Source organism: Pongo pygmaeus, chromosome 7 (genome assembly GCF_028885625.2).
Source record: "Pongo pygmaeus isolate AG05252 chromosome 7, NHGRI_mPonPyg2-v2.0_pri, whole genome shotgun sequence".
NCBI lineage: Eukaryota > Metazoa > Chordata > Mammalia > Primates > Hominidae > Pongo > Pongo pygmaeus.
Window position 1 is genome coordinate 22647802 of NC_072380.2, and position 13534 is coordinate 22661335.

Genomic DNA, 13534 nt, shown 5'->3' on the forward strand with positions numbered 1-13534 from the left:
CTGGCGTACAGGAGGCGCTCAGTAAACATGTGTTAAATAAATATGTGTTGGCCAAAGCAGGAGCAGAGAAGGGAGTGGTCAGTGCGCACTGGGATTATCAGGAAATATTCTTGGAGGTGGAGCTGGACCCTTGAGAAGCTCCGAGGGCCTGATCCGGCGGAGACCCATAGCAGAGGCTGGCAGGAAGCAGCGTGGGGGTGGGGGCTCCGGTCCCTGGGGTGGCGGGGGAACCTGGATGGGCACAGTGAAGCCAGGCCTTGGAGGGCGGGAGAAGATGGGAGAGGAAATGGGGAGCCCCATTGGTGCTGGAACAGAGTCATAACTTGGCAGAAACTGGTAGGACTGCGGAATCGCGGGATCAGGAAGCGCGTAGGCACTCCCGGAGCGTAGAGGCCAGGTGAGAGGCCGTGGCGGGGATGCCCTCTTGGCACCTTGGGCCACACCTCCCGGCAGGAGCCCGGCCCGTGCGCTGAGGCCTGCGCTTACGCCGGCGAGGTGCGCTGGCCTTGCTTTTCACAGTCGATCTTTGACCGCTGCCTCCCACCCCCACCGTGCGCTGCTCCTCACTGCCCAGCCTCTCCCCGTCCCCAGGTGCTGCTGGAGAGAGAGCTGGCCAAGCTGAGCGCCGAGCTGGACAAGGACCTGCGGGCAATTGAGACCCGACTGCCGTCCCCCAAGGTACCAGCCCACAGGGTTCACCCGCGGGGCACGCCGGGGACCGCAGGGTCGGGGCGAGCCGGGAGCCTCGGCGGCTGGGCTGGGCGGAGGACCGGCAGCCGAGGTCCGGCCTCCAGAGGCGCGTACCGGCCTCGAGCCCTCCTGGGTGCTGGCGGGCTCGCTCCTCCATAAATAAAATACAGGGCGTCGACTTTCGCAAGTGACCCCGAGGAGCCTTTCTAAGCGGACTCCACGTCAGCCCGACGCCCGGGCGCCCGCCCCGTCCCGCCCCCTGGCCGCAGCCTCGGGGACCCCCGCCCCTTCCCCTAGTTCCCGCCCTGCTCCCGGGATCGTCCGCGCCGGCGCCTCTAGGACCCTGCGTCCCGCCCGCTGTCCTCCCCTCCCGAGCCGCGAACTTTTCCGGAGGCGGCGGCCTTGGCTGCTGCTGGGTCCCGGGGTCGCGGGCCCTGATTGCGCCGTTTCCCCGCGCAGAGCTCGCCGGCGCCCCGACGGGCCCCGGAGCAGCGGCCCCAGGCCGGGTGAGTGGGAGACGCGGGAGGAGGAAGGGGGCTGTCCCAGGCCGGGCGGGAGGGAACGTGGCGCGGCCGGGGAGGACGGGGGCGATCGCGGGGCCCAGCCGGGGGAGGAGGGAACCACAGAGCCGTGTCCGGGAGGGACCGCAGCGCCACTCTCTGCGGGGCGCCGTTCCCGCGCCACCGAGGGCAGCTAACTCCGAGCAGAGGACGGGGGTCGCGGCCGCCCGGGGCGCAGCGCGGTTAGGGCGGCCCCGCCACGGCCCAGGCATTCCCGCTGGGCCCTGCCAGGCCTCACCCTTCCCGGCGCAGCGACTCGGGAAGTAGGACATCCTGTGGAGAGCCCAGGACCCAGGAGACGCCCTGGGAGGAGGTGGCAGGGATGGGGGCGATGGGGGTCAGAGCGGTCTGGGGGTGACCAGGGTGGGGCGCGGAGCCCCAGGCTGGAGGCTCAGTCTCTGTGCCCCGTGCAGCTCGGCCTCAGCCTGGAGCTCCAGCTCCCCGCATGCACCTTACCTGGGTTCCGCCCGGTCCCTGAGCTCCCACAGAATGGCTGATGGAGGAAGCCCCTTCCTAGGTCAGAGGGACTTTGTCTACCCTTCCTCAACCCGAGGTAAGGACCCAGCCCTGCTCTCTTTCTCACGGAGATGCCCACCCACCAGGCACGCTGGTGCCCCAGGGGTGGCAGGTCACAGAGCCCCTTGCTTCTGCCAGTGCCTGCCCTAGCTGGGGGTGCAACCCCATCGCAACCCCATCCCCCAGGTATGGCCTCCCCAAGCTGAGGTTGTGCTTCTCCACAGACCCTAGTGCCTCTAACGGAGGGGGCAGCCCAGCCAGGAGGGAAGAGAAGAAGGTAAGGAGGGGACCAGGTGTGGGGGACCTGGAGTGGTCCCAAGGCTGCCATCCTGGATCTGCCACCCGCCCAACTGAGATAGCCCACTCTGTCCTCTCCCCTGCCTAGAGGAAGGCCGCCAGGCTCAAGTTTGACTTCCAGGCTCAGTCCCCCAAGTAAGCACCCTCCTTCCCCTCCCCTTCCACCCAAGGCAATCTCTGCTATCCCAGAGGGGGATGGGGAGGGGGACTGGGCTGCAGTGGGCATCCCCAAAGGGTGAGAGGACTGGGGTGTATTGGGCAGGGTCTGAAGGGAAGGAGGCTTGGGAAGGCTTCAGCTTACCCTGCGGTCCTCGTCCTCGCCTGCAGGGAGCTGACTCTGCAGAAGGGTGACATTGTCTACATCCACAAGGAGGTGGACAAGAACTGGCTGGAGGGAGAGCACCACGGCCGCCTGGGCATCTTCCCTGCTAATTATGTGGAGGTGAGCAGGAGAGACAAGAGCAAGTGGGGCTGGGCTGGGAGGGCTCAGGGGTTGGGAAAGACTTAGAGCAAACCTTGGGTTTCCTAAGGCAAAAAACTGTGAGGGGCTGGGGTGTGTCTCAGAATTGTCCTTGGCCCCCACAGGGCCTGGCCCAATGCTGTGCATGACCCCAGGAAATGTTTACTAAATGAGGGTGGAGCCCAGCCCAGGGGAGGACCCAGCAGCCAGCTCCTCAACCATTCGTGTCCCAGACTTTAACCATTCAGATCCATCTTTCTAAAGCTGTCTTTGGGAATCATCCTAATGGCAACTAGCAAGAGTGGGAAGTGTGCAACAGTTTATAAATTACATATACACACATAACCTCTTTCAGGTGTATTACTGCCCTGGTTCCTCTCACTGCCCAGAGAATGATAGATTATCTCTCTTTTACAGATGGGGATGCCAAGGTTCAGCGAAAAGTTATTAAGTAAAAGATCCAGAATCTGAATCCAGGTCTTTTGATTCCAGAGACAGGTTCTGGGCTTGACAGATAAAGGGTGATAGGTTATCTTTGCTATTTGTGACTTTTAAGATATGTCAAGTTATCCAAATTACTGGCATAAAGGTGTTCATTATAGTCTCTTACTACCTGTTCATGTGGGTAAAATATGTAGTGATATCTTCTCTTTTCTTTTGTTTTTTTTGAGAGACGGAGTCTTGCTCTGTTGCCCAGGCTGGAGTGCAGTGGCAGGATCTTGGTGCACTGCAACCTCCACCTCCCAGGTTCAAGCGATTCTCCTGCCTCAGCTTCCTAAGTAGCTGGGACTACAGGCGTGCGCCACCACACCCAGATAATTTTTGTAATTTTTTAGAAGAGACAAGGTTTCACTATATGTTGGCCAGGCTGGTCTCGAACTCCTGACCTCAGGTGATCCGCCCACCTCAGCCTCCCAAAGTGCTGGGATTACAGGCGGGAGCCACCGTGCCCGGCTCATATGTTCTCTTTCATTCCTGATGTTGGCAATTTGTGTCTTCTCTTATTCGGCTAGAGCTTTATTTATTTACTTGATCTTTGGATTTTACTGATTTTTTTCTCTCGTTTTTGTTTTAAATTTCATTGATTTCTGCTTCTTTATTATTTCCTTGTTGTTGTTTGCTTTAGGTTTAATTTGTTATTTTTCTAAGTTTCTTAGGGTGAAAGTTTAGACTATTCATTTGAAACATTTTTCCCTAGAATGCTGCTTTAACTGCATCTCACACATTTTGATTTTTCATCAACTCTGACTGTTTTCTCATCTCCTTTGTGACTTCCTCTTTGACCCACGGGTTGGGTTGTTGTTTAATTCAGGCTCTTGATTTGATAGGTATCATTAGGCCTCCCTTGCTTGCACGATGATCCACTTGGTCCTGAAATTTCACAAAGTATATACAGTATTTCACTCCGCCAGTCATTTCTATCTTTGTGTGAAATAGTTTATTGGTTGCTTGATTTTTATGGGCAGAGTGAAGTAAAGAGAACATGAGGATCCTGGGCTCCGGCTGGGGTAGATGGGGAGGAGGAACCAAGACACTGGAACCCAGGGACACCCGGTTCTCGGCAGTGAGAAAAGGGTGAATGCTCAGTTTTGGAACAGTTCCCCAAGTTCCCCTTGCTGCTTGGAACGCCTCATTTTCTTCTGTGGTCCAACTTAAACTTTCTAATCGGACTGGCTTCCATCTTTTCTCTTGGAGTTCTTCATTTCAGTAATGCCCACTCCATATATCCCTATGGAAAATTCTTCTTCCAGGGAGCCTTCCTAGACTCCTCCCCATCCTCCAGCTCCCCTTGGCTGTGCCCACCCGTGGCTGCCCCCAGGGCTTGTGTCTGGTGTTTATATCTTTTCTCTGCCTAGGGGCAGGCACACCTTCTCTTTGCTGTCTCACAGGAACCCCCAGCCTGTGCTGTGTTGATGCCCAGGCCAAATCTTTCTCATGCTCTTTCTTCATGCAGGTGCTGCCCGCAGATGAGATCCCGAAGCCCATCAAGCCCCCGACCTACCAGGTGCTGGAGTATGGAGAGGCTGTGGCCCAGTACACCTTCAAGGGGGACCTGGAGGTGGAGCTGTCCTTCCGCAAGGTGGGCCAGGCAGGAGACGGAGGGGTGTGTGGGGGCAGGTGAAGATGTAGGTAAATATGTGCACTAAAAACACTTTTTTTTTTGAGACAGAGTCTCACTCTATCGCCAGGCTGTAGTACAGTGGTGCCATCTCGGCTCACTGTAACCTCTGCCTCCTGGGTTCAAGTGATTCTCATGCCTCAGCTTCCCAAGTAACTGGGATTACAGGTGTGCGCCACCACACCCAGCTAATTTTTGTATTTTTAGTAGAGATGGGATTTCACGATGTTGGCCAGGATGGTCTCAATCTCTTGACCTCATAATCCACCCGCCTTGGCCTCCTAAAGTGTTGGGATTACAGGCGTGAGCCACCGCGCCCAGCCTAAAAACACTTCTTTAAAAAAGAGTCCGATGTACCTAGCTTCACCCAGGATTTCAAAGTTTTCCCCAGTCTCTTTCATTATGCTTCCTTTAGTGTAGTCTTTTTTTTTTTTGCTTTTTTTTTTTTGAGATAGCATCTCACTACGTTGCCCGGGCTGGCCTTGAACTCCTGGGCTCAAGAGATCCCCCTGTCCCTGCCCCAGCCTCCCAAGTAATTTTGGTCCATTTTTAAAAGATCATCATAAACTTCTAGAGTTATATATATATATTTTCAACTGCAGGTTGCAGGGGATCATACTCAGCATTTTTAAAGGTATAGACAGAAATGTTAGCATGCGTTGCGGGCAGAAAGCACTTTATCATACCGTAGGCAGTTCTGTGTACGCACTATATATGTATTCTGGGCTGTTATTAAAACATTTTTAACTGTAGATTGTGGTGAAACAAGTTTGAAAGATGCTGTTCTAGAAAGCAGGGAAGTGGTCTGCCTTTGGTTGATTTTGGGAGCAGCGATCATGTTCCCAAAATAAGCCAAAGACGGACCATAGTGAATGCCTCCCAGAAGAGCTAGCCCCAGGGACAGAGGGGGAAGAAGGTGGCTGGATGGAGACAGATGGGGGCAGGAGAGGACAGGGGAAGGCAAGGGCTGGAGACCACCCTCCCAGGGGGTGGTTCTACCTAATGTCAGCCAGCCTGTGGCCTTGAGACTCCCTGCCTGTCCTGGGGAGTGTGTTTTTGACACACTCATGACAGGGTCCCCCAGCGTGAGGCAGGAACAGGACCCAGGCAGGGCAGTAGTGGTAGCGCCTGTCCAGTGTGTCTAAGGAGTGGACTGTTGATCTCGTTCACACCTCATAGTGCCAGTATGGTTATTTTCACTTAACATAGGAGAAAACAAGGCTCAGAGAGACAGAGCAGCCTGCCTGAGGCCACACAGCTTGGCCTGGTAGAACTGGGTTTGGATCTGCATTATTAGCCATGGGCTCACCTGTGATCAGAGCTCTGGGGAGGGACCTTGCTATGAACGCCGAGGGGGGATGCACACCTGTGAGCTTCCCAAGAGGGAGGACCCAGTCTCAGCCTCAGCCTCACCCGGGCAGCCTGGGCTTGGCTCCTGGCTCCTGCTCTTACCGTGTGACTCGGGTAACCTGCTGGCCCCGCTGCGATTCCGATCCCTCGTGTGTCCAACGTGTTAGGGTTGAATGAGACAGCCCAGATAAGGCACCCGTGGGTCCATGGCACCAGGAAGGCCCCACAGACACTGACTTTTCCCCCCTCAGGGAGAGCACATCTGCCTGATACGCAAGGTGAACGAGAACTGGTACGAGGGGCGCATCACGGGCACAGGGCGCCAAGGCATATTTCCTGCCAGCTACGTGCAGGTGTCTCGTGAACCCCGGCTCCGGCTCTGTGACGACGGCCCCCAGCTCCCCACGTCTCCCCGCCTGACCGCTGCCGCCCGTTCAGCCCGTCACCCCAGCTCCCCCTCAGCCCCACGCAGCCCAGCTGACCCCACTGACTGGGTGGGGCAGACCTCCCCCCGTCGCACTGGCTTCTCCTTCCCCACCCAGGAGCCTAGACCCCAGACCCAGGTGAGGTAGCATGCCTCCACCAGAGAATCGACCTCCTCCTCACCCCTCATCCCCCACCCCCGTGACTTGTCCACACTTGGGAATCCTTCCCAGACAGCCCTGGGACAGAGGAGTGGGGTGACAGGGCAGAAGCTAGTATGGCAGCCCCACCCTGGCCTGGGGGACCTCAACCTACCAAGCTCTAGCCCAGGGAGCTCTAGATGGAATCCCAAAGCCAGCCCAGGCTCCTGCCTCTGGGTGTTCTTGGTTCATCCATGCTGGCATCCAGAAACCCAGGCACTCACCTTACTTGGGCCTTAGTTTTCTGGCCCCTGTGAAATGAAACAGTCACAGCAGGTGTCCCTGTGCCCTGGGGGTTTGGAGGCTAAGATGAAGCCGTGTGTAAGGCACGCTGGCAGGTTGATTGGGAACGCCCATTTTGGGCCTCCTCCCTCAGGCTTACATGTACCCATCATCTTCCTTCCTCTGACATCCCTTTCTTCCTATCAATCCTCAGAATCTTGGCACCCCTGGTCCAGCTCTGTCCCACCCTCGAGGTCCCAGCCATCCCCTGGACCTGGGGACCTCCTCTCCTAACACCTCTCAGATACACTGGACCCCGTGAGTACCATCTGAGGGCGCTTGATCAGACGTGGGGGGGTCACTGGCTGGCAATGCCCCATATTCCACCCTCCCCCAAGTCCCCACCTGTGGATTTGGGAAACTTCTACCAGGTAGCCCTTGTCCTCGAAGAGCTTATGGTGATTTGGGGCAGGGAGGAGGCGCTGGTCTGTGATGTTCCCAGTCCCTCCTGGCAGCTATGTGGCCTTGGTCTCCTCATTGGGTTTCTAGCCCTGAGGTCGGAGCGTGTATAATTGAAGTGTGGAGCTGGTAGAATGGACAGGAAGGCACCAAGTGTTCAGAGGAGGCAACGGTTCAGTGCTTAGGGCCCAGAGGGCAGGAGGCAGGCCTGGGAAAGACTGCACTGAGCACAGGCAGAGTTGCTCTGAGGAGCTGGATCAGGGGCTAGTGAGAGCATGAAGGGACCCTGGGGCATTCACAGGAAGTGGCAAAACTTGGGTTAGAGCCTCTGGGCCCATTCTCTGGTTGCCATGATGACGCTTCTCGCAGGTACCGGGCGATGTACCAGTACAGGCCCCAGAATGAAGACGAGCTGGAGCTGCGTGAGGGGGACAGGGTGGACGTCATGCAGCAGTGTGACGATGGCTGGTTTGTGGGTATGTGGGCAGGCCGGGAGGGGGCATCTCAGGGCCCCAGGGGATGTGGGTGGGGTGCTGCTGCCTGCCAGTGCTGCTTCAGCAAAGATTCATGGCCGACCACCCCCCCCACTCAGCTTCCGACCGGGCTACTGGGGGGGCCTGGCACCCGATGCTTCCCCAAAGCCAGCACTTCTGTCGGCTGCCTTCCTTCATGCCCTGAAGAGGCCAAGGCCCAGGGGGAAACTGGCACCAGTCCAGGGTCACTGATGGAGTCACTGGGGACCCAGGCCAGGGTTCCCAACCTCCAGAGCTCTGCCTCTTCCTCCTGCACACCCCTGCCTCTGGAGCAGCCCTGGGGGAGAGCTCCTGGTGGAAAGGACCAGGGCTCACAGTTGACCTAGCTGGCTTCTCCAGCCTGGGAGGAAGAGGGAGTGGAGAAAGGTCCCAGCCCCTCAGGGCTGGCCCAAGGGTAGCTCTGACCAAGGACAAATGGAGGAAGCCTCAGGTTGGCCTCAGCCTGAATCAAGGTGACCAACCCACCAGGCTTCACATTGCCTCTTTCCCCAGAGTGGGCGGGCCCTGTGCAGGTCTCATCTTCAAAGGATGGGCCATCCCCAGAGAGAAGAGAGTGGCCAGAAGCCCCCTGCCCTGCCCCAAGCAGGCTTTGAAGCCTGAGGAGTTGGGGGGCTGCTTGGGCAGCCCCTTGACCTGGCAGCCCACCCTTCCTGATCTGATCCCGGTACAGCTGCCAGCCAGTCTCCTGACCCACCCAGGACCATTAAGCACTAGGCTGTGAATGGCCCCTACCTTCTGGTGGGGGAGGGAGGGAGGCGGTGCTTGGAGATGCATTCAAATTTACTGGATACACTTTTGCTTTGGAATTTTTTTACAACTACTACTAAAGTTTTGCAGACCTATGCAGACAAGAAGAAAAAGTACCACTTTTGTGTTAGGAGTCACAAGTGCTTTGAGAGGAATGGGCGAGACCTGTGCCCTTTCCGGTGTGGCAGCCACCGGCTGCATTCAGCTGCTGAAATGTAGCTCAAACGAAATAAATTAAAAATCCAGTTCCTCAGTTGCACAGGCACATCTCAAGTGCCCAACGGCCGCATGTGACAAGTGGTGACCATTTTAGTTAGTGCAGGTCAGGGAAGGCTTCCTGGAGGAAATGAGCGAGTGGGCCTGGAAGGGCAGGGGAAGGATTTGGGGAGGCCAAGAGGAAAGGGAGGTACTCAGGGCAGAGGACGAGGGTGGGGGTGGGACGAGCATGGGCTGCCCCCAAGGAAGTCAGGGTGCCAGCCTGGAAGGGGAGGCCCAGGATCATCCATTCACCCAAGGTCAGGAGTGACATTCATTTCAGTTTATATTCCTATTTTTCTATATATAGGAATATAATAATATTTATTACATTTCTGTATTTCTATATTTCTCCATTCCCTCTTCCTCCCAGGCTGGAGGAACCAGCTGGGGGGTGTGGGGATACACAGGTGTGAGCCCTGGTCCTTTCCACCAGGAGCTCTCCCCAAGGGCTGCTCCAGAGGCAGAGGTGGGCAGGGGAAAGGGGCAGGGCTCTGAAGGTCGTCAACCCTGGCCTGAGTCCCCAGTGATTCCATCAGTGACCCTGGGCTGCTGTCAGTTTCCTCCAGGGCGTCGTTCTCTTCAGGGCACGAAGGAAAGCAGCCAACAGAAGTGCTGGCTTTGGGGAAGCATCGGGTGCCAGGCCCCCCAGATGCTTTGCCCGCTGGGGTTCCCCCTTTTCAAGACACGAGTTTCTGTGGGGCTGAGAAACCTGGATCGGAGTCCCAAGCTTACTCCTAAGCGTCGGGGTGCTCTCGGGCAATGCATTCAGCCCTTCCCATAGGCCTTCCCACCCATCTCTAAGTGAGGGTGCCTTATTAGACCAGGGACGTTTCTCCCGATTTCAGTTCTGTGATTCCTCCTCCTGCGTCCCGACTTTGCGGAGGAGGGGGGGAGTGACTCCGTGTTGTGTACAGTGTATGCACATTTGTTGATTGCTCAGATTCTTTGGTGGTTGAGTGTGGAAAGTGTAGCTTTGCCCATCTAAGCTTCTGCCGCTAGGGGGCGGGAAGGAGGAGAGCAAATCCAATTCCCTCCCTGGGCTCCCCTACAGAACTCCCCTACAGTTCTGGGCACTGCCGGCAGGGGGCAGGCCCTCACCCCTGCATCCCTGTTAAGGAAGGGAGTGGGGAACGCTCTTCCTGCCTTTCCTCTTTCAGGTGTCTCCAGGAGGACCCAGAAATTCGGAACGTTCCCTGGAAATTACGTTGCCCCGGTGTGAGTGGTCTCCATGGCAACTTGGAGCCAGCCAGGATGGGGTGGGGAGCGGTGGCAGTCGTGGGAGGGAGAGGACCCCCGCCCACATCCTCCTACCCCAGGACCTGCGCTCCCAGCATCTGCAGACGACCCCCGCAGCCTTTCCCTCGGACCCCCCTCGAAGCCCCCTGGACTGATTCCCACCCACCACTCACGGGCATTCCTCCCACAGCCCTTTCATTTCCTCCCCACCCCACTCCCCAAATACAGAGGTCTGCTTTGAAGTGGAGACCATTTCCAGGCCTTATTGAGACCAGACCCCAAGTCCCCCACCCCCATCCTGCTCCAGCGTTTCCTCTAACAGGGATCAGCTCTCCGCTTTGCCCCCACGGGGTTCCTCTAACCAGAACCAGCTTCCTAGCCTCCTAGAGACCAAAGGCCGCCCCCGCCTGCTGGGGTTCCTCCCACCACCCCAGCTTGCCGGCTGCCCTCTTTGCCTTCTGGCCTCCAGCTGGGCGTGGGGGAGCGGAGCAAGGCGGGGGACAGACGCAGCACCTTCTTAGCGATCTAGGCCTAGCAAGAACTCTGGCCCCAAGGCCACCTCTTCCCAGGGGCTGCCAAGTCCTGGGCCTGGCCCTGGCATATCACCCCGCACTGTGGGGCCAGGCACCACTAGCCTGGCTCAAATATTCCCCAGGGAGACTGCTGTGTGCTGCCCGCCTGCTTGCTGGCTCTCCCCCAGCCCCACGTCCCCTCTGGAAGAGAATGTAAAATAAACCTGGACACAAGGAACCTTGTCTCTGCCGCCTTTTCCTTGGGGTAGGGGATGCCTCCTCCTGTCTAGGAGATGGGAATTCCCTCTGTGGAGGGCTGTGCTGGGAGACAGGTGGGACAGGTGTGTGTAAGAGGAGGATGGAAAAACACCATTATTACCTCCAAAGATTTCTGCCCTTAGGTGTCAGGCAGGCTGGGGCAGCCCCCACAATTGGGCAGCCCCCACAATTGGGCAGCTGTGTGGCAAGAAGTGCTGGGAGAATGAACAGTGACAGGCCCTGGTAGCAGGGAGACACCAGAGATGGGGGACTGAATGTGGCCTTGTTTGCAGACTGTTTTGATTCTGGAGCTGCCACTGTGGGGTTGCTGGGCTAGATGACATTTCTAACTATTATGCTGTTTTCCTTCTGTGTGCTGTTTCCACACCGAAGCCCTTGTGTGTGTGTGTGTGTGTGTGTGTTTATTCTCTTCTTTGGGCTCAGGCTTTTGAGCAATCCTTTGCGGGAAGCTGGGAGTGGTGAGGCACAGCCAGCCAAAACTCCTCCTGAACAAGGGTGTTTTTTGTTTGTTTGTTTTTTGTTTGTTTTTGTGAGATAGGGTCTCATTCTTTTGCCCAGGCTGGAGCGCAGTGGCCCGATCTGGGCTCACTGCAGTCTCTGCCTCCCGTCTTCAAGCAATTTTCCCACCTCAGTCTCCTGAGTAGCTGGGATTACAGGGTTGTGGCACCATGCCCAGCTAATTTTTGTATTTTTAGTAGAGACAGGTTTTCACCATGTTGGCCAGGCTGGTCTCGAACTCCTGACCTCGGGTGATCCACCCACCTCGGCCTCCCAAAGTGCCGGGATTACAAGTGTGAGCCACCGTGCCCAACCCTGAACAAGGTTTTATAGTCCTGGAGCTTGCAGGCCCCTGTGGGGTGGCAGTGGTGGCACAGTACATGCATGGCCACTCTGCCAAGAAAGGAAGCTCTGTTTCTCAGCTGCTGCTGAGAGGTGAGCAGGGCACCAGGGCCTCTCCGTGTGTTACCTAACGTGAGCCTCGCGATGGCAGGTTATGATTCCATTTTACAGAGGGAGAGACCCAGTCTCTGAGAAATTAAGTTGTCTAAGTCACATCATTATTAAATGCTGAAGTCAGGTCCAGCTCACTTCCTGAAATCTACCAAATGCCCAGGCAGCCCTCGTCCAGGGGCCCTTGGAGAAGGAAGGTCAGGTGTGAGGTCAAGGACTTCTTTAGGGTGGCCCAGGTTGGGGCGCTTTTATGTTCTTCCTGGCAATCCTGTCTTCTAGGACTGTCACCTAAGACAGGTGTGAAGAGGTGGTGGCTGGAGTGAAAGGTGGTGGTGCCCAGTTCTGTCAGGACAGAGGGGAGGGGCTCATGGTTGACAGGGCAGTGGCCTAGCCCTGGCTGGTTTCTTGAACCTGGGTGCGGCCTGACCCAGCAGGGGTTCAACAGCAGCTGGAAGAACAAGTCCTCCATCCACCTCCATCCTCACCCTGGTCTGGTTCTAAATGGGCAGGTCCAGCCCATCCTGACCTGGAAATGACCATTCCTCAGAACCCACCGGCCTGGTTGCCATTCCCCCATCCCAGCTCTTTTTTCATGAACTCCCTGATACCCTCACAAAACATATCAGGGCTGAGGCCTCCTCTCCCTGGGACAGAGACCAACCCCACGCCCTCTCTTTGATGGAGCGCTGGCACTTCCCGCAGCTAACAAACCCTCCGACCCTGGGCTGCCTGCACCACGGTCCTGCCTGAAAGATGCTTCTGTGCCTCGACCTGGCCTGAGTGGGGAGGTGAAGGGAGAATCAGAGGCTGCTGGAGATGGCTCACCCATGAGAGAGGGGAGGGCAGTGACGTGGCTTACCTAGGGCCACAGAGAGGCTATGAGCAGGACATGTCCCCTTCTATGCCACAGAGTCGTGCCCTGCCTGGGTTCGCTGACTTGTCTTTGTGGTGGGTTTTGTGAATTCACAACCCACCCATCAGAAAGCCCTGCCAGAAGAACCTGGGGCTATTCGTGGAGTCTGTCCAAGGCATGCAGGAGGGGCTCTCTGAGGAAATGATGGGCTTTTGTTTGATTCACTCTCCATTCCCAGAGGCAAGCACGGTGCCTGGCGCTCAGTATTCAAAGAATGAATGTTGTTGGAATGATTGCGTGGAAGAATTGAATGGATGAACTTCCCTTCCTTTGGGTCCCTTCCCAGGAGTCCCCACCCCATTTGAGGCAGGGACTCTGTTTTTGACACCTCTGTGCCATCCTTGGCTTTTGCCTGTGGCCAAGCAATTTTTACAACAAGAGGGTAAGCGGCACATTATCCCTATTTTCCACATGGGGAAACTGAGGCCCGGAGGAGCCGAGGAGGTTGCTGAAGGTCACACAGCCGGTGAGACGCAGCTGTGCACTTGGGGCTAGGTCTGTGTGCCCCCGGGGCTGTGCTCACCCTGCCTGTAGTTGCCTCTCCCCTCAAGGGGCTTCTAGTCTAGTCAGGGAGGCAGAGCAGGTGCATCAGGCCAGGTGGTCATGCCGGGAGGCCGGAGACCAGCCAGTGGGAGAGGAGTTTACACACACCCAGGACAGAGGCTGTGGGAGGAGGGGGGCCGGAGTGTGAACGCAAGGAGGCTGAGACGCGGGCACAGGCAGGTGAGGGGTGTGGGGAGGGCACTCTTCACAGAGTGAGCGTGGAGGGAGGGAATGAGTCACACCTGAGGCAGGCGAGGCACAGCTGC

General features: G+C 57.0%; 1 protein-coding gene across 12 annotated transcripts in view; it reads left to right on the top strand.

The window, feature by feature from the left end:
- SORBS3 (sorbin and SH3 domain containing 3) overlaps positions 1-10820 on the top strand; it is a 32155-nt gene extending 21335 nt beyond the window's left edge. For 10 of the 12 annotated variants that reach the window (XM_054498175.2, XM_054498174.2, XM_063669348.1 and 7 more), the window contains 11 exons: positions 592-678; positions 1150-1196; positions 1664-1803; positions 1991-2043; positions 2152-2198; positions 2391-2505; positions 4478-4603; positions 6244-6555; positions 7052-7155; positions 7666-7772; positions 9992-10820. In XM_054498175.2, coding sequence (XP_054354150.1) covers positions 592-678; positions 1150-1196; positions 1664-1803; positions 1991-2043; positions 2152-2198; positions 2391-2505; positions 4478-4603; positions 6244-6555; positions 7052-7155; positions 7666-7772; positions 9992-10053 — 1200 coding nt within the window. In that variant the 3' untranslated portion in view covers positions 10054-10820. Of the gene's footprint in view, positions 1-380; positions 398-591; positions 679-1149; positions 1197-1418; positions 1564-1663; positions 1804-1990; positions 2044-2151; positions 2199-2390; positions 2506-4477; positions 4604-6243; positions 6556-7051; positions 7156-7665; positions 7773-9991 lie in introns of those variants that run through there. The other 2 variants (XM_054498182.2, XM_063669353.1) reach the window with 2 other exon arrangements.
- Positions 10821-13534: the final 2714 nt, after the last annotated feature.